This window comes from Episyrphus balteatus, chromosome 4, assembly GCF_945859705.1.
Source record: "Episyrphus balteatus chromosome 4, idEpiBalt1.1, whole genome shotgun sequence".
Lineage (NCBI taxonomy): Eukaryota > Metazoa > Arthropoda > Insecta > Diptera > Syrphidae > Episyrphus > Episyrphus balteatus.
This window is the reverse complement of record NC_079137.1, coordinates 55,755,032-55,780,529: the sequence shown is the minus strand read 5'-3', so window position 1 is coordinate 55,780,529 and position 25,498 is coordinate 55,755,032. Positions and strand designations below refer to the sequence as shown.

Here is a 25,498-nt window from a genome sequence, read left to right as displayed (position 1 = left end):
ATTGGTAAAAAATTGTAATTTCGTGTGTTTATATACACACCTGTGGATTTTTTTTTTTTTCAATTTTTTACCTGTAAGGACCTGAAGGCAATCGCATTGCTAGTTTAATGGAGTTTGTATTGGTATAGCACTCCTTGGTTGGTTTTTAATAATATTTTAAAAGCTGTCAAGTTTTAAGAAAATTTTCCAGCTAAACGGAGGGGAAATATTCGTAATCGTAACTGCACTTAAGTAGACACTCGTAAAAGTGGACTTGTAAAACCGTAAAGGAACCTTCGGAATTCATCAAACGTTCACTAGGGCGTATGTGTAATATTTCTCTATTACGAAAACTTAACTGTCAGCAACAAAAAATTTAATATGTATATATTACAACTGGTATGGAATTGGAATTAGTTTAGGTGAAAGTTGAATTTTGATAGTCGAAAACGACAGCCCAAAATGCATGGTTCTATGGCAGTAACTATCACCATTTCACAACATTCAAAGATCTTTTTAATCATGAAGTTTGTCATTCTAAATTTAAATTCAAATAAAATGAAACAAAATTTCCCAAATATTCGATACTTCCAATAGTTTCTTTTATTTTGTTGTTTGAACGACACTTTATCTCAAACACATTTTTTTTTTGTTTTTGTTTTGTTTTAAATACAGCGTAAAAGTAGAATTTTTATAAAAAAATATGTATTTTAAAGAAATTAACTAAACAATTCCTGTGTAGATATTTAAAAAATAAAAAAATTAAAAATTAAATAAAACTATTATAACAGAAACACACTTCTAAGAAGGTGTGGATTTATCTATTTTTTATGTAAAAAAAAAATAAAAAACAAAAAAAAATTAATATAAAAATATATATTCATTTTTTCCATGAAGCAACATAAAATATAGAAATGGAATTTAATCTCATTAAAAAAAAAAAAAGCAATCAATTAATTATGAATCACATTAAGTTGTTATGTTTTTATTATAAAAAAATGCAAATGAATTTTTTATATAATTTAGATTCCACACATTCTCAATTAAAATGTAAAATTATTAATTTTTTTTATTGCTACAGACCAAGATTGCCCAAAAAAGAAAAGCGTCGACTGCGATTTGGACGATTACTACCACTAGCACCGCTACTTAATCTTCGTCGTTTGAACCAATTTATAAATAATATAAAAACTAAAAATGTTAATATAACTAAAGCTAACAATGAATAACTGAGAGTCTCTTCATCTGAGTTTTTATTGCTACTACTGATGATTCCTACTACGCCGGCACTATTTTGTCCACCTCCACCTTGTCGCAAATGCATCATGTGTGGATCATTGTAGTTGTTGTTGTTGTTGCTATTGGCATCATCTACATACATCGCATTATCAGATTTTTTACCACGCCAACCTGTACCAGCTCCAGCTGATCCAAGATCTAAATCCTCAGGTGTTAGAATGGCTAAAAAATGAGAAAAAAAAAATCAATCTTATATTTTAAAAATGATTGCTGTTAGTAGTGGTTAGGCGATTAATAAAAATAATGAATTGATAAGCAAAAAAGCATAAACCCAAGAAGAAGAAAAAAAATTTGAAGGAACACAAAAACCCTCAACCACTACGTACCTCACCTTTTTGGCTTTCAAGTTTTCGCAGAAAATTTGCACTTATCTCACCATCCTCCTGGTGATTTACAACTGCCCCCATTATACGCTCATTCTGCTGTTTTAGATCATGCTGTGCTGTTAAATTGAGAAATATTGGCTGTTCCCAATCCATTTGTACACATTTTGGTATTTCACGTTTTTTTGATGGACTGTTGGGATCTAAAACTTTTGAATACTGATGAAGATTACTCCCAGCTAAACGCGATGGCAATGGTTTTCTCTTCTCTGGCATTGTTATTTGATTGATTTTATTCAAATCACGAAGTAAATTCGATACATGAGAATTCATAGTGAATTCAAGGAGAGCATCTAATAGCCAATAGCATGGTTTTTCCAAATGTGTCGAGTCTAGACAATTGGAATCACCAAAAATAGCTATACGTCCTTCAGCTCGTTTAATGTTTGGTTCATTATTTATAGACGATACCTTGGCTTCCGGTACTTCATCTTGAGGTAAAATTTGGTCATTTTCGTTGCTTTCATCTTCTGCCAAACCTGTATCTAAATTGTGAGCCATGTCAACATCGTTTGTAAGGTCATCAAATTTTTCTAGTTTTTTTATAATCTCATTATTGTCAAATTTTAGCATACGATGCTCATTTGTTTTATTCTCCTTGTTATTGCTATTGGTGTCTTCGAGGAGAGTTCTTTTATTGAGAATTGGATTTTTATCGATTTGTTGTGCTTCCAATTCGATTTCGGGCTGATCAATGGCATTCTCCTCGAAGCTGGTTTGAAGAAAATCATTACTTGGAGCATAGAGTTTGTGAAGATCGTGATTAAGCTGAAGCAATCCTAGGATAGGAACGGTTTTTCGTGCCTTCAGAGTTGCATCTTGTGTTTTTAGAATCTGAAAACAAAATTTGTATAGAAACTATATTCTGAATACTATTTCAGATTCTGTTTAGATTGGGAAGATTGAGTCCAGCCTCACGCCAGTTTGTAGGCAAATGAAGTGAGAGTTGGAATTCTTTGGTATTTTCATAAACGCAATTCACACGTGGTAAAAGTGAAACCTTAAAAAATCATTTTTCTTGTAAAAAATCGAAAATATTATCAGGATGCATATTATGTGCTCTAGATCAAAAGATATAACGCGTTTAGAAAAAGAACATCTTTTCACCGTTATCTCAGATAAATAAAGTTTTCACTTAAAAAAAATGGGAAGCAAAAACGTTAATTAGGGTGGTGCAAACAATGTTTATTTTAAAAAATTGGATGACACCGAAAATTTTCTAAATCTTGTTTGTCGAGAAAATGATTTTAAATTGAAATTTTTCGCATTAGGGTGGTTAAAAATGTCTTCTACAGTGGCTCGTGAAATTAAAAAAAAATAATGTAACAAAATTATCGACGAAAAAAAATATTTGCCATTAGGGGGTTCAAAATTTTTTGTTTTAATTAGTTTAAAAAAAAATTATTTTCACATAAGAGAAAGTTATCAATACGTGTTTTATGAGATATTATTTAAAGTTGAGCATTTTCGCATTAAGGGGCTCAGAAAAATGCTATGAGCGGAATTCAGTCGTCACTCAAGTAAAAAGTTTTACTCAAGTGAATATTTGCTCTTGCTCAGCTACTCGTTACGTAAAGAAAACCTAAGGGTTTCTTTACTTTTAGCTTATGAATTCCAACTGAGGAAATTTTTAAGTAAATACTTGGGCAAACACCCAGAAAATTAATCTCCAACTTGTGCTTGAGAAAAAATTTTACTTGAGTAACGACTCTGAATTCCGCTCTATATTGTACATTTACTCTTGGAATTCAACCAAAATCGATTTGATTAATTTGATATAAATTCAATATTAATATACCAAAAACCGCACTTGAAAAACTTTCTATACCTACACTCAATTTTTTTTAACACAAAAAAAAAACTTTTTTGAACACCATAATTAAAAATATTTTTTTCAATTGATGATTTATTGATTTGTTTCAAATCGATGATTTGTTTGTTTTAGTTCCACCATTAAAAGTTGAAGAATGTATTTTTTTTTGCGTCAATCTAATGTAACATGACTTACAAGTTTTCTGTGTTATACAATTTTTCTGTGTATTACAATTTTGCTTTTATTTTCGGGAACTGAAAAGAAAATATTTTTTTGTTCAACCCTTATTAAACAAAACTCATTGCTTGGTAATTTTTGGTTTTTGTTTGACGTTAACGTTAACGTTAACATTCAGTGGCTACCTGAAAATTATTCTTAAGCAGGCCTCCAAAAGTTCTGCAGAGTTGGTGTGTTCGTTAATGTAGCTTAGCAGAGAGATGATTGTACTAACGCAGATTTCCGACGTTTATAAAAACACCCCTTTTGCTTACAAACTAAACAATAGAAATCAATTACCCCAATCTAAACAGATTTGTTTTACTCTTACCTCTAAACCTTGATCATGTAGATCAGCTTCAATTAAAATACTACCATTTGTTTTTGGAAAACGAACAATAGTCGATCCACTAGCATAATACATACTATGATCTCCCATCGTATAATAACCTTCTGCAACAAAATCACCCAATGCAATACCAAATTCGCTTAACAATTCATTCAATGCTGGTACATTTGCTCCTCCCGTATCAGGAATCCACCATTGACGAGTGTTTTCATCGAAAAATTTAATTTTCTTCATCACAGTGGTATTGTACCAATCTCCGAACACAACCACACTCAATTCATGCATGTAAATGTCATCCTTTAGCTTGGCTATTTCTTCATCAAAGAATTCCTCTTCAGGATCAACAATAAGCAGTGTTCCATAATCAGAGGCATTGAAGCAGGTACAGGGGGCACCTAGCACCTCAATGTAATAGCCAGCATTTCGAAGATGTGTATACATGTCTTTGAAATTGGTGTGAATATGATCGGCACGCCAATCAAGTGGATCAGATTTTATTTTTAAATTATCTCTTGGCAAATATCCTGGGGGATAACGTAAACTATGATATTGATCCCATAGAATTCTCTTATGACGAGGAGGTTTTGGAATGATTTTCACTCGAACCGGAAAGCTGACTGTACTATTGCGAGCTTCAGATTCCTCAGGACCAGCTAAACTTTGCACCGTTAATGTTATATGACCTAAAGCTAGTCCTTCGAAATTTGTACCTTTTTCGTTAACAACTAAAAATGGAAGAGAAAAATAAACAAAATATAAGAAAAAGAATTCACGCAGAAAAAAACCTCACCAATATGAACAGCCATCCATCCAGACCATGGCCACAGAACTTCCGAAACAGATATGGAAACATTTATCAAATTTCCATTTTGCTTCGTATAAGGATGCCATGTTGGTCGATGTATTATTCGACCCGTCACACCCATTCCATTCAGAATAGTTACATTCGCAATCACAGGAGAACTTGTATAATACAACGATTGGGTACTATAAGGCCACATATAATCTTCGGTAAAATCCAAATATGGTGGACTTAATGTCACCTTTGGTGTGTACATTGAAAGAATTTTCATACTCTTCAGAATATTCAACTTGCCATGACCTTGCTCAAACATATTATTATCAGATAAGCGAGTGGCGCCCTCAAGAAGTGCCTGCTTCATTGATGATGGATTGATAACATCCATTTTGTGCAAAACTCCACTGGCAATAAGTGTTACAGCTCCAGCAACAACCGGCGAGGCTACAGATGTTCCTGAAAGTGAACGACAACCTCCACGAACATTGCTACCTTTAACCTGGCTGCCATAAGTGACAATATCAGGTTTTAGACGACCATATCCGTTAGGTAGTTCCCAAGTTGTCATACCTCGTGAACTGAATTTGGCGATATTTTCTTCGAAATTCATACCACCAACTCCAATCACATCACTTTGATCACCTGGATTGTTGAGGGTACCATAGAGTGGACCATCATTGCCAATGGCTGATATCATAATGACTTTGTTGGCTGTTAACTCAAGGACTTTATCAACAAATGGATGATCTAAGAAATCCGGTCCACCAATGCTCAAATTGAGGACGTTGATTTTTTTCAAAATGGCATAGTTGAAGGCATCCAAAAACCACGATGTATAGGACACCTAAAAATGGTTTAAAAATTTAGTCAACTGGACGTAAATTTTTAATACTTTGTCTAGTTACCTGATTATTTGTAAAAACTCGATAAATATGCAATTCAGCATCAGGAGCAAATCCCAAACATTCTTTTGCCGAGGCAATCACACCAGCGACGAACGTCCCATGACTTACACCATCGTCCAGCGATTTTTCATTCGTCCAATTGGTTCGTTCTTTGATACGCTTAAAATGTGGATGATTTTTCGATAAACCCGTATCGAAAACGGCAACTTTTACACCTTTTCCAGTAATGCCCATGCCCCAGAGTATATCAGCTCGAAGCATTGATGTAATTTGTCGTGGCACAGCACGCAACAAACGCCGATTGGCATGGCGTTGTTGATTATTTATTGCATCTTTGGTTTGATTAACTGTTTGATTTTGTTGTTGTGCTACATTTTCTGATGGAATTTCTAATACTTGTTGGAGTTTTCTTTTGATATCGCCCGTGGGGAGACTTTCAATTAATTCCTCCAAAAGACGAATGTCTTCCTCATCGTCAACTTCGTTATTTTTTTGTTGTGATTTTTCCCATTCTGATCGACGTTCAGCTTCTGATATTGGTATGTATTTGAGGGTACGATGTACCATGCGTTGGGGTGTAACACTTTTGACAGCTGGATGGGCTTTTAGGGCTTCTAAGCCAGATAAACTTGGATCTTCTTCGAGTAAAATAACATCGAAATCACTGGGATAATCACTGGCGGGATTTAATCGGGGAATTATTTTCCATTTATAAAGCTAAAAATATTAAAAACAAAAAATAATTAAAGTGTATCTATGAGATTGATTCGGTACACTTCTTAAAAATATTGTTATCTTATAAATAACAAATAAAAAATACAAAAAAAATAGACAAAACAATCGAGTACAGCGTGTGACGAAGGGTTTCATTGTTACGGTATCAGTTACTGATAACACTTGCTCTTTGGAGATAGTAATTTTTTTTTTTTAATTTAAAAAGAACACCATGTTAAATCAATTGAAGATAGAACAAATCTTTGATATGTAGGAAAACATTTGAAAACAATAATTAGTAAATTCTAAATAAAGATCTTTTGATTGAAATTATGTCGTTGAAATCAATTTGCTCTGTGAAGGACAATAATTGAATCAAATGAAACAATTAACAGAAAATTTCTTTATTTGAATTTGAATTTGAATTCTATTGACATTGATTTTTTACTTTATTAGTCATGGATTGATGGTGTCATTGTATTTTACATCGGCATAGATTAAAATTGTATTTTAACTTGCGAAGTACAGTTGAATTTAAATTCCAAGCCACTTTAAGAATTCTAACAATTCAACCATGCACCGCTTGCGATTCCAAGTAATAGACATAATACACCATTACAATCTGAAAGAGGTAATAAACATACCTATGGAAGAGACTGGTTTCATTCCTCAATATGTTAATAATCCAATACAAGACTTCGAGTTTTATAGAAAAGAAGTAATTAGTAAAGATATTTAGAGTTTAAAAATGATTGAAATAAAATGCAAGACTGGGAAGCACGAACTTGTTTTTAGGGTTCAAGCTGCTAGAATCTTTAGGAAGGTATCTCAACTCTTTCTTACGATTGCCTAAAAGTATTTAAAAGTGGTATAAAATAATTTTTCATATTTTGATATATTTAAAGGTCTGCGTTTTTAAGTGTTTAAAAAATTAGGTAAATGTAAGGGAATTCAGGTGATGTCTTTTAGATTATTAACATGTTTTAAAATGAAATCAAATTTATTAAAATTCTCTAAGAAAATTAACGGATTTTTCACCTTCAAATGAACTTTTATCACTTTCATGAATAATAGAAATTATAAAAAAATAAAAACTTATCAAATTCATGTTTACAAGAAAAGCATGGTTCTACTTATTGCATTTTTAAAGTAAAATAAGATTTCGTTTAAATAATAAGAGGATGGAAATATGTATCTTTCTTAATTGACCATTAACCCATTTTTTATAAAAGTGGACTTAAACCACTTAGAAAAAAGCTTAATTACTAAGCAATAAAAAAACAAATTTTAGTTTTACTCAACGAATCAATTGTAGGGCGAACTACAAATCGCGATTTTTTCAGAAAATTAAATTATGTTTTTTTTTTTTTTTTTTTTTTTGTAGGTTTTATTTGGGCTTTAATGATCTTTATTTTTGGATGCAATTAATGAAACACTAATTCATCTTTTTGTTACCCAACGTTTCGCCGGTTTCTTTCCAGCTTCCTCAGGGGATTTTTTATTTGATTTTAGTGGTGAAAAATTAAATTTTATTCCATTTTTATTATTGTTGTTTGAATTTAAAATTTTTTAAATAGATAATTTAATAAATTAACATGAAAAACTAAACAAAACACTACAACAAAAACTTAGAGCTATTATCACAATTTCTTATCACAGACTTTAATTTATCTTATGTTTTGCCTAGGAGCTTGAAAGTTTCACACAAAATTCATTTTATCGGAAACCTTAAGGACTCCCGGTGAACAAGTTACTAAATTCTGAGAGGGTTTAAGTTAGTTTTTCAGCATATTTCAGTCATTATTTTTGGAACACGATGTATATATGTTTTATTAAATCTCATTCAGATTTTCAAAAAGTTAAACAAATGAAGGGAATGTTGGAGGAACCATGAATAAATTTTGTTTACCTCGTATTGTTAGGACATTCATTAGGGAAAATTATACCAAGTTTGGTTAGAAAGGGGTCATTAGTATTTGGTGCTTTCATTGATTTCACAAGTGAATCGGAAATACAATTTTAATTTAGGGATGAAATTAATTTTCTTAATTTGATTATGGTTTTGACTAAGCAAAATTAAAATTTTACAGATTACCCTAAGTAAGTAAGATTATCTATTTACTGAATATCTATCCACCCGATAGATAAGTAATTGTTTTACCTCGTAAGTAAGAATAAATCGTATCAATACGATCAACGCAATTGTGAATTTTATTACATATGTTTTTTGATTCAACTTATTTTCAAATAATAATAATCACTCCTATTTAAAAATTGAATCGAAAATGGAAATTTATAAGAAATCTCTAAAAAGAATAAGCATTCCTTATAATGCGATGATCTCAGAAACCTAAGGCACATAACATAATTGCGCCGAAACATACACAAATGTGTAAAAGAAATACAATTCGTTAAAAAAGTAGACCATTAAATTCTACAAATGAAATAAAGATCTGGGGTCATTCATTTGATGTTTTTTTTTTTTTTTGCAAAAATTGATTACTTTTAACTTCGCATTTCTTAAATCTATACATTAGATAGATAGTTTTCTATATTATAGGTATGAGGAGTAAACAAAGAAACAAGACAAAAATATGTGTATTTGTTGCTAATGAAATTCGTTGAATACAAACGATACTTTTTAGTCCGGTCAAAATAGACATTCAAGCCAGAAATAATTCGCATAGAGTTAAAAATTGGCAAAAGCATTAGATCATTGCAGAGATCAGAAATAACAGTCAACCTTTATTTTCAATTGGTTTCTCTCTGAGAGTTACCATATTGCTTGAAATACGTTTCGGTTAAGGTTTGAGATTTATTTTTAAAAATCAAAAATAAAGGTTATCGGTTCACATTTTTACAAAAAAATAAATGGAAAAGGTCAACCTTTAACCGTTTTCGCTGAAAATAAATCAAAAATGGTCAATTCAAAGAAAAATGTCGAATATGTCAAGAATGTCTTTATATTGCAAAAATAAATATGAAAAGGATGTTTTTTCTAAGTTTATGTATTAAATAATGTATGAACTAAATAGACTCTCAAAGTTCTTTAGACCCAAGATTATATCTCTTTTCGTTTAAAGTAAAATCTAAAGACGAAAATGAGTTTTCCACTGTGATTTGAGTCGCTGGGGCGACAAGTACAACCAATGCAATTTCGAATAATTCAGGAGACCGATGTTCTAATAACTAGGTCAAAGCGTTCAGCTTCCAGAAGCGTTTTCGCCCGCCCAACTTCAAACGGCTATATCTCGGAATTTTGAAAAAAAAAAAGAAAAAAAATGCTTAACGCCAAAAGGTAGCGGGGACTCTAACCTACATTTGGGTACCACTCCCGTCCCTGTAGGTGCACGCGTTCTCAAACCGGGAGAACTTAAAGGTAAAAAAAAGTTAAGCCCGATTCTGAAAAAATAGGCATGATGTGGCGGTTTAACATGGAAGATGATTTTTTTTAAATCTGACAATGTGCAAAGCGTAGACCCATGACACAAGCTATCATTTGGCATCACTCCCAAAAATTGCTCTCAAGTGGTTTAGCTTCCAGGAGCAATCAAAGATTCGGGAATTTTTCGAAAAAAAAAATTACCCCAACTTTCAAACGCGATTTTCTCGGAATTTTGAAAAAAATCCAAAAACCCGATTATACCACTATCGGGTAGCTGAGAATATAAGCTTTCATACGGCACCACTCCCCTGTCTCTAAGAATTGATACATTTGCAGATGAGATTTATTTTTTTCTCTCATCGATAAATCTCACTGGTTGACCGAAACATAAAAAAATACAAAATAAAGGTTTCTCTCAGACCTTGACCGAAATTTTTCTTTTTTTTTAAATAAAGGTTATTTTATGACCTTTATTGAAAATTGCGACAAATAAGAGTTATTAAGGAACCTTTCAAAAGGTTGAGATTTATTTCTGATCTCTGGATCATTGATTAAAATAAAATATCAAAAGTACCCAAAAATCCCATGTGTGCATAGTAAATTTTTCAAGGTAAAAGTCGAAAATGTTGGTTTTTTATATACACATAACTTTGAAACGTGGGAAGCTATAAAAAAAAAACTTAATAGACGGGAAAAGTTTTAAAAATGGATTAATTTGTTTTTATTAATTGCATACAAAATAACAGATCAAAAAGCCCGAGTAACATATTTAATACTTTTTTGTTTGTTTATATATACACGGGTCTAAGCTAATTTGTTAGTCAAAATTCTAAAATTGCCCGTAAAATATTAATACAGTAAAATAGGGAGAAAAAAGGGGTAAATCTCGGAATGAATGTTAGTAGAAATTTTTTTTGCTCAATATCTTCCTTTTGCCATTCTATAACATATCTCAAAAGTCTAGAAAAATCTCATGTCCGCTTGTCGCGATTTCAAGGTCAAATCGCGAAATGGAGATTTTCAAAATTAGCAGAAATAGGCTATGGTATTATATACACATATGATACATGATGTCAAGGTATTTTTTAATGCTGATTCCAAAAAATCTAAAATCAAGACAATCTGACGTCTCTGGAAAAAGTTATACCTGTTTTTCATCTGTCAACTCATATTATTATAACAGTTGCAAACTTACTGCCGAAAAACCCTTAAAAGTTATGGTAGATGAACCAAATTTTGCATGAAGATTTTAGAATCCATCATTATTAAAAATCAAAACAATCCATTACAAAAAATATATACACCTACGAAATAATGGTATTTTTTGATGGAGGGGCAAATTTTAGGATATGCACTAAAGAAGATTCTTGTTCATCTTAGGAATAAGTGCTAATAGGCTAATTTTTTCATTTTAATCTTTGTTTGGATATTCTTTAACTACCCTCAAAAATCTAAAAAAATCTCATGTCCGCAAGTCCTAATTTTCTTGGTTTGAAGATAAGGTGCAGATTTTAAAAAATTGAAAAACTACACTTCAGATATTTGTGTCAGATCAACATGAATAAGGTGCATTACTTTTCAGGGATGGTCAGGTTGACTTGTTTGTGAGTTTTGTTGGAATAAGTGTTAAAAAATACCTTTAAATCATGTCGCTTATGTTGGTATACATATAAAAATTTAAACTTTTCTTATTGATTTTTTAAAATCTGCACCTTATCTTCAAACCAAGAAAATTAGGACTTGCGGACATGAGATTTTTTTAGATTTTTGAGGGTAGTTAAAGAATATCCAAACAAAGATTAAAATGAAAAAATTAGCCTATTAGCACTTATTCCTAAGATGAACAAGAATCTTCTTTAGTGCATATCCTAAAATTTGCCCCTCCATCAAAAAATACCATTATTTCGTAGGTGTATATATTTTTTGTAATGGATTGTTTTGATTTTTAATAATGATGGATTCTAAAATCTTCATGCAAAATTTGGTTCATCTACCATAACTTTTAAGGGTTTTTCGGCAGTAAGTTTGCAACTGTTATAATAATATGAGTTGACAGATGAAAAACAGGTATAACTTTTTCCAGAGACGTCAGATTGTCTTGATTTTAGATTTTTTGGAATCAGCATTAAAAAATACCTTGACATCATGTATCATATGTGTATATAATACCATAGCCTATTTCTGCTAATTTTGAAAATCTCCATTTCGCGATTTGACCTTGAAATCGCGACAAGCGGACATGAGATTTTTCTAGACTTTTGAGATATGTTATAGAATGGCAAAAGGAAGATATTGAGCAAAAAAAATTTCTACTAACATTCATTCCGAGGTTAAACCCTTATTTGACTGGATTATATGAATTTTTTAAATAATGCTTTTAAGTAGAGCTCTTGATACCCGGATACCCGAGTACTCGCCCGAGTACCCGGGTACCCGAGTTTTCGGGTATTACTCGAGTACCCGGGTACCCGGGTATTCGGGTAGCCGGGTAGTTCGGGTACCCGGGTACCCGGTTGTTTAGTTACCCGAATACCCGGGTACCCGGGTACTCGGGTATCAAAAGAAAAAAAAAGGATTTGTTAGGAAAATTGTTAATACTGAGCATTTTAAACGGTAAATAACACACCATAGGTATAAGATTGAAGGCAAAAATTTAACTCAAAACAGTTCTCTAGTCAAAGCGAAGAATCGTCGTCAAAAAGAGTTTTAAATTGGTTTACTAGCAAAAATCAAAAGACGCAACATCCGCATCGTCTCCATTCCTTTGGGTGGCCGAACTATGCCCACCGGAGAAGGTCCTTGCCGTGTGGAAAGATACCTTTCATTTTGTTTATTTTGATTTTTATAGATTTCCATAAAAATTTTCCAAAATATTAATTCAAAAAAAAAGCGGAGAAAATGAGGTTTGAAAAAAGCTCCCATAGAAAAAAATAATCAAAAATTTGTTTGACATGGTTGTATTGAAATGTTAATATTTCGAGATATACGCAATGCATTTTCCAGATCAAAGTCTTAAAATGATCCTGATAAGATTGTTGAACAAATATATATATAAAATTACCACAGTTTTTTCGAAAACTTAGAAATAAAAATAAAAAAGTTTCCACTTTTGATTTTTTCAAAATCGAAAAAAAATCAATGTGGCTACCTTCAAACGCTTATACCACAAGAACGACGCAACTAATGTTAATGGTTATGGGCTTAAAATGTAGCTAAGAATATTCCAATGATTTTTGGTTTTTTGTAAAAAAAAAATTTTTTGAATCCAACATGGATGCCATGGCCATACAAATGGTTTTTGTTTTCTTGTGAAAATTTTTTTTTGTATCTAACATGGATGTAATGGCCTTCCCACTTCGAAGTTAAATACAAAAAAAAACAACAGCAACTTTTTTGACAGACAGCTGCCAAAGTATATGTACAGTGGTGCCAAATGTTTGCATGGATTTCAAAAATCCCGATGTCGTTTTTTTGCACAAAATCTATATAGATAAACAAAAAAACACACCTAATGTTAGTGCCTTAAATTGTAGCTTAGAATATACCAATCATTTTTGGTTTTTGGTAAAAAAAAAATTTTCCAACCATCATAGATCCCATGGCCCTAATACTCTTAAATCAAACACTTCCAAATAAAACAAACAAATGGCTTTATTGTACCCGGGTACCCGGGTACTCGGGTATTATAATACATGAAACTACCGGGTACCCGGGTACCCGAACTACCCGGGTACCCGAATACCCGGGTACTCGAGTAATACCCGAAAACTCGGGTACCCGGGTACCCGGGTATTTGTGAGGACGGGTATTACCCGGTCAAAATCAAGAGCTCTACTTTTAAGTCATTTTATAGGCTTTGTTTTTGAAAAAATTGCTTGATTTAATTTAGTAACACTTATCCTTTGAAGACAATAAACTTAAAAGAGTGGTATGCATAATATCAAAAATATCGTTTTGGACAAAAATAAAAAGTTACGGTTTTTCCAATTTAACTCTTCAAAAACACGGTTTTTGAAAAATATTTGCAATTTATTTTCTAGACAACGATGTTTTACAACAAAAGTTTAAGGGTGTTCATTTGTATTTGCCGTCGTTTAGAAGATATTAGGTTTCAGAGAAAATAATATGCGAAAATACGCGTATTATGTCTTTTAATCGTAAATACATATTGACAGAATAGAAGGCATTCAGAGAAGATTTATGCGATTTTCTCTCCGTTTTCTACCATGGTCCCCCAAATCTCACTACCTCCCTACAATCAAAGAGTTATGCTACTAAATCTCCCTCTACTCTCAAAGCATAGAGAATACTTACAGCTTTGTTACATCATTAAAATAATAAACGGTTCTATAACATCGCCATCAACTTTGGATCGTTTACATTTCAGTTTTAGCCAAGCTAACATAAGAAGACAAATACCTTTATATCCATCTTTCAGTAGAGTAAATTATGGATTATATAGTCCTCTTAATCAGTTGATTTCAGTATACAATAAATATTACTTTATGATCTCTTCTGTTAATGATAATTTTAAAAGTATAAAATTCAAACAAATCTTTTTTAATACGAGAATGTAATGTAAATTTAAAATGTACTAGTTTTAAGATATATAATAAGTGTTTAACGTTAGTCCTTAACGCAATAAATAAAAAAATAAAAAAAAAAAAAAAGTAAATGAAAATTTTCATTGTGATAGTTCAAAAAACCGACAGAGGGCTCTCATGTCTACTAAAGATAATTCGAGTATGCTGAACACGATGGCGTACTCAGTTTTTCTGGATTAGGTCAAATAAGAAAGATTTTTGCGTTTGAAATTTTGTTTGCACATGCCAAAAATGAGGGTATAAAACACCATATATTTTCCAATTCTTGATTTTGTATCGATGTAAAATGATGGAAAATCTATTTTTTGCAAGGATTATACGTAAAAGAAGTCTGTCGAATGACATTTTAAATCATTATTATGGCAAAAAGCGTCGACTTTTTTTTCCCTTTTATTAAATTTTTTAACTATAAAGGTACAAATTTATACGAAAATTCAAAAATTTTTTTGTACACACCTTTTATGTGTTAGTACTCTGGAATATTATACATATGTAGATGTAGATATTTAATTACAAAATCAGGCATGGTATCAATATTTTTATTTAAATTTTTTTTAAGTTCAAAAACTATTTTTTTTCTTAAGGTTCAATCCTTTGGGATTCACTCTTTCACAAAAAAATACTCTTGAATATCCAACTTTCATTGTAAAAAAGAATAAGTTAAAAACTTTAACTATCTCACTGTTAAAAGTGCAACTTACTTTTAACATAAACTGTAATGATTTGTTGAAAAATCACAAAAGTTGCCGTAACTTTTTCGGAGTTTCAAAAAAACTTGCTCATACTTTCAGACATGGCCGATCGTACCAAAAGCCCCTTTTTTCATATTGCAAGTTTTGCCAGTTTTATTTTTTGTCATACAACATAGTAAGAAAACGATTTTGCCCCCACTTCCCCTACATTATGTATTGCATTAAAACATTTTGTAATTTTTTTATTTTATAAACTAAAAATTTGAGAAAAAAATATGGTTTTACTGCTACTTTTTTACTCTTAAGCTTAACCAATATTGTAGGTAGGTAGGTAGGTTCTACCTATTCGTATTTGTAAACAAAGCCATATTCTATCTCGAAACACAAGATCAAATTGTTGCCACCGAGTGCTGCATTTTAATTTAAGTAAAACGAAAAATACAAGAAAAATTGAAGAAAAATCGACGTTTTTTTACCATAAAATAATGATTTCAAATGTCATTCGACAGATTTTTTTTCGATAAATTCTTTTAATACTTCTCAAAAAATAGATTTTTCGTCATTTTACATCGATAAAAAATTAAAAATTAGAAAATATATGGTGTGTTTTATACCCTCATTTTTGGCATGTGCAAACAAAATTTCAAACGCAAAAATCTTTCTTATTTGACCTAATCCAGAAAAACTGAGTACGCCATCGTGTTCAGCATACTCGAATTATCTTTAGTAGACATGAGAGCCCTCTGTCGGAAAAAAAAGTTCCATTTTCGAACACAGTGAAATTGGTACAGGAGCATTGAAACATCTTTAAAAGTAAAGTTTTTACTTTTAACAAACTTTAAATACTGTGTACCAATTTTCAGCTCTATGCGAATTATTTCTGGGTTTCCATTTTTGTATGTCTATTTTGTCTGGACTATTTGTGCTAAATTCGCACATCTGACAAAGAATATATTCTTTGCAAAAAAGTAAAAACAAGTTCATAATAATTTATTACCCAATGAAAAAGAATTAAGAAGAAAAAGAAGAAGAAGAAGGTTCATAAACTCTATCAACTAACAACAAACTTACATTTGAATAATTAAGTGCTGCCTTCAAATAGTTTTCTCTAGCAGTTGATTTATAATAATTATTAAACGCCACAATATATTCATTTTGTACAACTTTGGTGCTGAATTTAACTTCAAATCGATGAGCGGCTTTATTCGTTGTATCATTGCAACAATTTGTCGGACCGGCAGACCCACCACCAGCCGACGAGAATGGAACGTCTTCATTCACATCTTCTACTGCATTTTGTTGCTGTTGTCGATTAAATTGATTTTGTTGTTGTCTTGAATTCGAGGCACCAATTGTATTGTGAAGATGATGATTTTCACTCGACGTACTTACAACGGCCGATATAATAAACAAAACAAATAAAGCGGCAAGTGAATGAATTTGATAAAGCTTGTGGAAGAGGTTGCAGTGGTGCTTTGGAGGCTGCTGGTGGGATTTGGAACAAACAGAGACCATAGTCGACGTTTCTTAGGCAGGAAAAGGAGCAGTGTGTGCAGATGAGACACAACGACACTCCTAATATTGTTAATCGCGTTGTCTTGTCTTATCGATGTAAAATTCCAAAGAATGTATAAATAATTAACAAAGTAGATTGTTTTTCCCGGAATTTATTCATTGCGTTTAAACAAATTAGCACATTGTTTTCTCTTCTTTGAATTTTAATTGTTTTTTTGTCCTTTTTTCTAAATTTGATATTCTTTTGAAAGAAAAAAAGGAAACTTTTTTTTTGTTCAAAACATGGACGCACTTTCTTGTTTGAGGTCTTTATCTTTTTGACGGTGGCTTTTTTGAAATTGATTTCTCTTGTTTATCTAAACATTATTGATGCGTTTTATTGTTGTTTATCTTTTGTAAAATATATAAAATTAAGTTGTTTACTATTTTTTTTAGAAAAAAATTCACTTTGTTTATCAATTTATTTATATTTTTTTTATTAAATTCGTGGTTTATAAATAGAGCACTGATATATTTTACTACTTTTTGCCACTTCTTCTTGATTAAAAAAAAAGTTGGAGACGGAGAATGTCAATTGGAAATTCTCATTGGAAGAGGAAAAGAGATAAATATGTTTTTTGTTTATTTTGATATGTCAAATGATTGGTATAATGGAAGTACTAGTACAGTAATGTTGGAAAATTAAATCTTTAAGAACTGAACAGAATGAGTAGCTCAGCGACAAAAATTGTATTGAAGTCGCACAGAATGAAGTTGATGGTCGTCGCTCAGCGATTCACTCAAAGGTTGAACTGTTTTCAACATTGACCTACTATATATGGACTGCTAGTCGTTCGACTTTTCCGTACACATATTGAAAAAAATTGATTCCACTTCTTTCTAGCTCTACTAGCGGTATAACTTTAGACGGCGAAAAAAGGAAATTTTTAACGAGTGACATCGGTTGTCGAAAGGTAGTGCTTTCTCTGTTTTTCCTTATTTGTTCCTTTCGCACTTCGTAAAACGTAAACAAACATGGCGGTGTGGCTTTTTTCTTCTGTTTTTTTTTTTTTTTTTTTATTTATCTCGTTTTAGTGGTGTTAAACTTTAAATAAATTAATAGGGGTATTCACGATCCGATGCAACTGGTCTAGTATCATTGCAAAAGTGCAAAAGTGTAAAATCTTACAACACTACAACAACAAAATATATGGATTGAAATTTTACAATGGTCTTGCACTTTTGCTATACCCTAACCCTATTGCAAAATAAAAATACAATGGAGTAAAATTATTTTTGACAGATGGCAGCTCACCGTCGTCGCGTCGCCCATGATAAGCAGTTTGTCTTTTTTATTCTGTTTATAATGGTTGTCGCTACTCATGTCCCATAATTTAGTTTCTTTTGATGTAAAATAATTTGTGAAAATTAATTAACCCGAACAAAACAAAGAATTAAATTATAAAAAATGGAAAAAAAGAAGAAGCAACGGTGGAGGAAAAAAAACATCATTCATGCTTCAATATTTACTATAGATATGAAGAGGGGCGTTTACGATCTATTGTAAAAAAATAAAATTTTACTTTTTTACTAGGCCTGTTGCACCAGATCGTGAATACCCCTCATGTTTACAAAACAAAAATTATAGCATTTAGGTTAACATACAATGGCCACTTTTTGTGGGAAATTTACAAAAGTACATTTTGTATTTCTTTTTAGCACCTTTCTAGAAAAACTACAAAAATTGTTTTTGAAACATCGTTGTAGTTATGCCTTTTTTCATCGAAAGAAGAAACGATTTTTTAAGGAACTTTTTGTATATAATATCATGGCTTCATTCATTCTTCAATATTTACTATAGATAAGATGTGGTGCGTTGTAGGGCTGAACCATATAGCTTACAATCCAAAATCGGTATGGGTAACTTCTAATAGTGCGCTCAGTAGTGGGTAAAAACCTGAACTTCGATTGCACAACACTGCAAATGAGTTGAACCTAGTTCAAACATTTAACTGAGGATGAGCCACGTTTTTAGAATTGGCCCTATGGCACTTTGTTTGACCCAAAACAATTACCGTTAATGCCTACATCTAGGTTTAGCAATTTTCTTTTTGTGCATAATTCCAATTTGTTCACACCCTAATTATTATACCATTTAAAAATTTTGTACCACCCTATAAAGAGGCGATCAACAATTGTCATTTTTCGACACTAGTAAACAACAAAAAAATAAAAATACCTTTTTCCTTCCTAGGCAGCTAGCTAGCATACAAAAGAAAAAAAAAATAATTATTTTAATAAATAATGCCCATTAATTAAACTATATTTGTGTGTGTATTAAGTATTATCTATAAAAAAAACAACAAAGTAAAAACCATGAGTGATCCAGACGAAAATCCACCTCATCCAATAATCACGCCTCGCAGTTCGTTGGGTTCAGGCGCCCTGTCTTGTTCTAGCGGTTCTTCGATTTCTCCATCGACTAGTTCTAGTACTGCATCAAATTCCGCTAAAACTGCCGTTAGTGAATGTTTAGGAGCATGGTTGAATTATTTGCAGGTTGGTTTTAGTCCGTTATTTATACATACATTCTTTTTTATTTGCTTTGTGATTTTTTGTTCATCAAAAAAGGTCTTGAACAATTTATGTGCTTCGGGATACCGTTTGGCACAAACTCTATCAGCATTAGAACAGTGGGGTCATCAAAGTATTGAACAACAACAACAACAAACTAGTTCAATTGGCCAACAACAACAACCTCAACCAGGATCTACATCTTCATCAACTTCAACTCAATTTACAGGTCCTTGGGACGATTTAGCTCGAGCTACTGCAGTTGCCACCTCCACCGTTAAATCACACATAGTTTCTGTTTTACAAGATTTCATTTCTCCACCTCCTTTGGGACCGATTGCAACTACTTTTGCAGGTGGCGCTGAAGCAACGGTTTCGGGAATACAACAATCTACACCTTTACCGTTGCAACAACAACAAGAAGCTCAAACTCAAGATCATCAAAGAACTCGTGATCATAATCAACAGATTATTCTAGAGAACGCTCAAACAATGATTAATATTCAACATCAATTTTGTGCCGCCAGTTATGATGCTTTTTCATCGTTGATGTGCTGTTTTGTATGTCAGGCACCGGTGGGCTTTGCACATGACCAGGAATGTGCTATGATACATCAAAAACCAAGGTGGGTATATATACAATTTTTTTTTTAATTTAGGAATAAAATAGGAAATACTACTGGTTAGTCAGTTTTTTAAGGAGTTTATAGGTTCAATAACATTTATTTTTTAACAATGACATTATAATTCTTAATAGCTGATAACATCGTTATATCTCTCCTGATTCTTTTTAAGTAACCTACATTATCTTTTTTTGAACTTTTTTTTTCATGTATGTAAATTATGTTCAATAAGACTATCAAATATAAGTTTTCTATGTAATATAATGCCAAGTAATTTTATTAACTTTTTCTATGATTTGGTTTTCAATTATTAGATTGACATTGAAATTTAAACAAGTGTTATTTATATACTTTTGGAGGAACTCCCAGGTCTACGTACTATGGTTTTGAAAAATGTGCATTTACTTTCACTTAAAGCATTCTATTTTTCGAGATTAGTCTAAAACCAGTTAAGTTCAATGTTTTTAATTCTATAATTTTTTTCAATTTACTTAATTAAATTGATCGATCAATTGTGCCCTTAATTATGAAAATGGACTAAGTCACTCCTAAAAATGGCCTCAAATCTAGCCTTAAAATAATTATTATTTAAGGGGTAAAGTTTATTTGAAAGCGAAATCGCAGTAAATTAACTTCTTTATTGCTCCTCTAGTGATTTCATAAAAGAAATATAATTAAATCGTTATAAGAAAATTATTATATAAGTTTTTCTTTAAACTATACAAAAAGTGACTTGGTCCACTTTCATAATCATGGGCACATATTTAATAAGACTTTCAAATATAAGTTTTCTATGTTTGCCAAGTAATTTTATTAACTTTTTCTATGATTTGGTTTTCAATGGTGCAGTTAAATAATTCCACGGGAATCTGCTCCACATGAAAATTTATTCCACCTCATGTGGGAATCTGTTCCACTTTTTGAAATGGAATAAATTCCCGCCACGAGTGAGAATTTATTGCACTTTTAATTGGGAAATAACTTCACCTTCTATTTTGGTGATTTATTTCTTGTCATTGTGGAGAACGATTTAACTTTATGTTTGTATTGTATGTGCAATCTAAAAAAAAATGAGTTTTTTCGGAAATGGATAGTACCTTCAGTTTATAAAACAATTTTCATGGCATAAAGAATAGTAGAGCTCCTTCCAATTCGATCTGGGAAAATATAATATAAACTGGGAATTTATTAAAAAGATTTCTTTCAAGTCTCATAGTTTTCAGTTCGCGTGATTTGAAGAAATATCTTACAAACAAAGCGGACAAATAATGATAACTTAATGATCAAAAACATATAAACCTCTCTTGTAATAAATTGGTTGAAAGCGAAGCGGAAAAAAAATTTCTCACATGAGAATCTACTCAAATTTCACAACCCAAACGCGAAGCGGAAAAAATTTTGACCACGGGAGAATCAATTTTGAGGTGTGATTCTCATGTGAGAAATTTTTTTTCCGCTTCGGTTCTAATGTTGGCCTTATTTTAATTGGCATTATTTCATAACATCATTATCAATATACATATGTAATTGCTTACTTATATCCACAAGATGTAGTTACATTATTAAGAATCCCGTCCAAGCAACTTCAGTTGAAGGAAAAACTCTATAATCGTTTGTTTTGAAAAAGAATACAACGTCGTTTTATAAAAATAAAATATTTTTTTTTTAAACTAAACCTTCTATTTTCGTATACATAAAGTATTGATTAATATGAATTCAAATGGTTCTTAAAATATTCAGAAATTAATCTATTTTCCACAGTTTTGGTGGGTAATAATTCCACAAAAAAAATAGGTGTAATAAATTCTCTTCCACGGTGAGAATTTATTCCACTTCAAAAAGTGTAATAGATTCCCACTGGAAGTGGAATAAATTCACATGTGGAGCAGATTCCTGTGGAATTATTTCCCTGCACCGTTTTCAATTATTAGATTGACATTGAAATTTAAACAAGTGTTATTTATATACTTTTGGAAGAACTCCCAGGTCTACATATTTTGGTTTTGAAAAATGTTCATATACATACTTTCACTTAAAGCATTCTATTTATCGAGATTAGTCTAAAACCAGTTAGGTTCAATGTTTTTAATTCCATAATTTTTTTCAATTTACTTAATTAAATTGATCAATCAATTGTTTCTAAGAAAACACTATAAACAAATTTTCGTTCTGAAACACTTCCCTTCCAGTTTGTTAGATTAAAGTTGCAGGCACTTTCACACGCTTTTCGAAAGTCAGATTGGAAGTCTATTATTTTCAAAGTACATATTTTTCAATATGTCGAATGGCATTCACTTGTTGAAATTTATCGCATTTTTTTATCTGATATTTCAATAGAAAAAAGAAATGGTATGCTTTTCTTTTGCGAATTTCAATCTTCTCAAATCAAAAATTGCTTTCTCCGAGCTTCTTACGAATTCTTCTTTTTTAACGAATTTATTTTTGGGTTTCCAGAATGTCCTCTTTTAGTGCAGCCCATTCGTGGCACATTTGCCATAGTACAAGTCTTTTTCAGTTTTTATATTTGCTATGGAAAAACAATAATATTCTCACGGGAATTGAACTTTTATTGTGGTCGTGTTAGATTGTTCAGCAAGAATATAAGACACCTTATTGACCAAAAACAAACGTTTTTTTTTTTTTAAGTGAAGCAGAAATTATAATTAGGACAGATGTATATTGGTGATTTGTTTAAAAAAAAGAGTAGTTTTCAAATAGTGTTGCAGTTAAAAAATAAAACATAGTTGACTAAGTTTTTCTTTTGACTGCCAAGCTTTTAAGTGCCTTGTTATTTCACATTAGGTTTTAACCGATTTAACATTAGCTTTTAACCGCTGTATTTTCAGTTTTAGCTTATTGACACTAAGGATCAATTACAATTAATTGGCAATCTATATTTAATTTATCTATATCTAAAGTTTAAAGTTAAGCGGTCACTGTGGCGTATCCGTAACTTATTTTTCAAACCATTTGATTTTTTTCGCTCATTCATTTGTGATATCATAATATAAAGTTAGCCATTCAAAAGTTACATATTCTCTTGAGACGCAGGGTATGAAAAAATTTTATTGATTTTTTTCAAAGTATAATTTTTGTGATACAAAATAAAAACCTCTAAATAAATTAATGATCCTCGAATTTTAAAAATAAAAAATACGGAATACTCAGTGGGGGGTACACGATACACCTATTTTCGTGAACAGAGCGGTAAAACACCGTCCAGAACACATTATTCATTTGCTGATTACTGAATACAGTTGGCTGAATTGAAAGCATCTGTAGCTTTTAAAATAAAATTTGGCAAATCTACAAATTGTACTGCAAGCTATAGCTGTATATTTACTATTCGGAATTATCAAGAAACCCGAATAATCCTTAAACTATTCGGTGTAAAACTTTGTAAAATTTTTGAAGACTTTTCAGATGAGAGCGACCAACGAATTATAATACGGTAATTAATTTTTGTTTATAGCCTCCCTTCTGATGGGAGATCACAGACTCCTTCTCCCCATTTCGGGCCAATGATACATCCAAAAACAGAAGCTTTTCGAGGACCTACTGCAACTGATATTCGTGGCACAATGTTTGGCTCCGGTTCCACCCATGCTTCATCCGAACATGTTTATGGTAAAGCAAAATAAAGTTACAATTTTAAATACTTTTGTATAATATTAATTTATACAGCTGGCATGGATCAAACTCGAGGAGCATCACCGCATCAAGAAATTCGTGGCCCTAGCCCAATTCAGGGCTTTCTAGACAATGTTCGTGGTCCTTTACCAAATCCAGGAACACTTCTCGGAATGAAAATGCCCTTCTATCGTGGTTCCAAATCACCACTCAATTTTCCACTATTTCCACTCAATGGACAACGCCGCTGGTCCGAAGCAGCTGCTGGTGAAGTACGCAGTGGAGAATCGGCAATCGATGCTGAGAGTCAAATGCGTCGTTGGTCAATGCCATGGGAAGCATCTAAGACTGATAAGAACACTGTCACTTGGCATCAAACACGCATAATGCCAACCTCGAAACTGGCAGTTCCAGCATCTAAAGCTAGTTCAGAAAGAAGTCCTAGCACTACTCCCGGTAAATCAAAATATAATATTTATTTAATTTTTGTTTTTTATTTCTGTATTTTGTTTTATTTAGATTCATTTGTCAAGGATTCAATGTGGCAAAATGCTGTCAGCAGTCAAGATGGCTTAGCTGAAGCTATCCAACTTCTTTCATGTCGACCTGCACCTCGTCCATTCGGTCTGCAACAGCAGCAATCTTTGCCAACGCAACAATTACCACCAATGGGTCCACCGTTTATTGAAGAGCCCGTAAGTAAAATAAATCAATTTTATAAACTATTTTAGGTTTCACGGTTCTGATATTTGAGAAACCTAAACCTTGCCAATAAAATTTGTTTAATTAAATGTTTTAAACAACATACAACAGGCTGCCTATGAAATGTGGCCAACCGAAGGAAATGAAGATCGTTTACCTAGTATTAAATTTCCACTGCGCGAAAAGGAACGCGATGACACTAATCCATAAATACACAGAATCACTCTGACACGCTTATTAGGACTAATTACGTAAGATATTACGTAATCATTATTACTTTGTGTTATTTAAATGAAAGTAAAAAAGTATGTATATTTTACCTATAATTTTATTTATTTTTAAATGTTTATGTAAATTTCTTAAATGAAATATTTATCTTAATTGTAATCTAAATCTACACATCACACATTATACTATTTTTAAAACAAATTTTTTTAATGTTACTATTTAGTATATAATTATGTAGAAAACAATGACAATGTTGTATAAATATTTTGTGATTTATTCTTTTTTTTTTTGTTTAGACAGTCTTATTATTATTTAAGACTTTATAAGAATTTCTAGATTATTGACTTTTTGTGCAATAGAATAGTGTTCTTTAGTTTATAATCTAAATCAACAAAAAACTAAATTCTTTTTTCGATTAATTATTATGTAGATTTTGTAAGGACTGGTTTTTCCAATAGTTGGATTATCATTTCATAAAGAAAATTTTTTCTTAGATACAAATTTTAAATAAGGCTCAACTGACTGTTGAAAAATTGGTCCTAAAAAGATTATAATTATGTCAAACCTAATTTGTAATTAAAGTCTTATGAGTAAATTTGTATGATTGTAGCTTCTTCAATAAACTATATTGTAAGATATATGAGAATTTCATGCATAACATTAAAAAAAATAAATAAAATAAAAACTCACTGACTTGACAATACTCTGTTCAGGTTCTTTTCTGCACTTTGTGTACATAAAAAAAATTACACAGAGAAAAAAAACGGTACAAAATTCTGGTACAAGTTAATCATTTTGGTCTCGAACATGTAACGATCAGCAAAAATACCGCCAGACCACTAGTTCTAGTATCTATCGTTACTCTAATGAACTCAACTCAGAAATATTTTCCATTGCTTTATTTTTTTGTTCCAAAACTAAGGGTTTAACAAAAACAGATTGAAGTAGGTAACTTGTATTTTTTGCAGTGACACAGTTCATGTGAAATTTTACAACACCTTCCTTGCACTAGTTTCTTACTTTTACAGTTCTTTATTTCAATATTATGCTACAATTTAATTCATAATTTGATATTTAGATGAAACTCTATTTGTTATCTTAAAATTTTA

At 31.4% G+C, this 25,498-nt stretch overlaps 2 protein-coding genes across 3 annotated transcripts; one reads left to right on the top strand and one right to left on the bottom strand.

Moving 5' to 3' along the window:
- Positions 1 to 567: 567 nt before the first annotated feature.
- On the bottom strand, positions 568 to 17,194 carry LOC129918263 (membrane-bound transcription factor site-1 protease). 2 transcript variants are annotated; one of them, XM_055998696.1, is made up of 6 exons: positions 16,210 to 17,194; positions 5,744 to 6,460; positions 4,830 to 5,682; positions 4,022 to 4,764; positions 1,610 to 2,495; positions 568 to 1,440 (listed from the first exon to the last, which is right to left on the bottom strand). In XM_055998696.1, exons 1-6 carry the CDS (start codon positions 16,651 to 16,653, stop codon positions 1,055 to 1,057), a joined length of 4,029 nt encoding a protein of 1,342 aa, XP_055854671.1. In that variant the 5' UTR covers positions 16,654 to 17,194; the 3' UTR covers positions 568 to 1,054. The 2 variants fall into 2 exon arrangements, with proteins under 2 accessions (XP_055854671.1, XP_055854672.1); XM_055998697.1 differs by having other exon boundaries at positions 1,311 to 1,440; positions 1,605 to 2,495.
- Positions 17,195 to 18,849: 1,655 nt separating this feature from the next.
- Positions 18,850 to 24,597, top strand: LOC129918642 (uncharacterized). The gene is made up of 6 exons (XM_055999266.1): positions 18,850 to 19,191; positions 19,264 to 19,832; positions 23,302 to 23,456; positions 23,514 to 23,915; positions 23,979 to 24,154; positions 24,273 to 24,597. Exons 1-6 carry the CDS (start codon positions 19,009 to 19,011, stop codon positions 24,369 to 24,371), a joined length of 1,584 nt encoding a protein of 527 aa, XP_055855241.1. The 5' UTR covers positions 18,850 to 19,008; the 3' UTR covers positions 24,372 to 24,597.
- Positions 24,598 to 25,498: the final 901 nt, after the last annotated feature.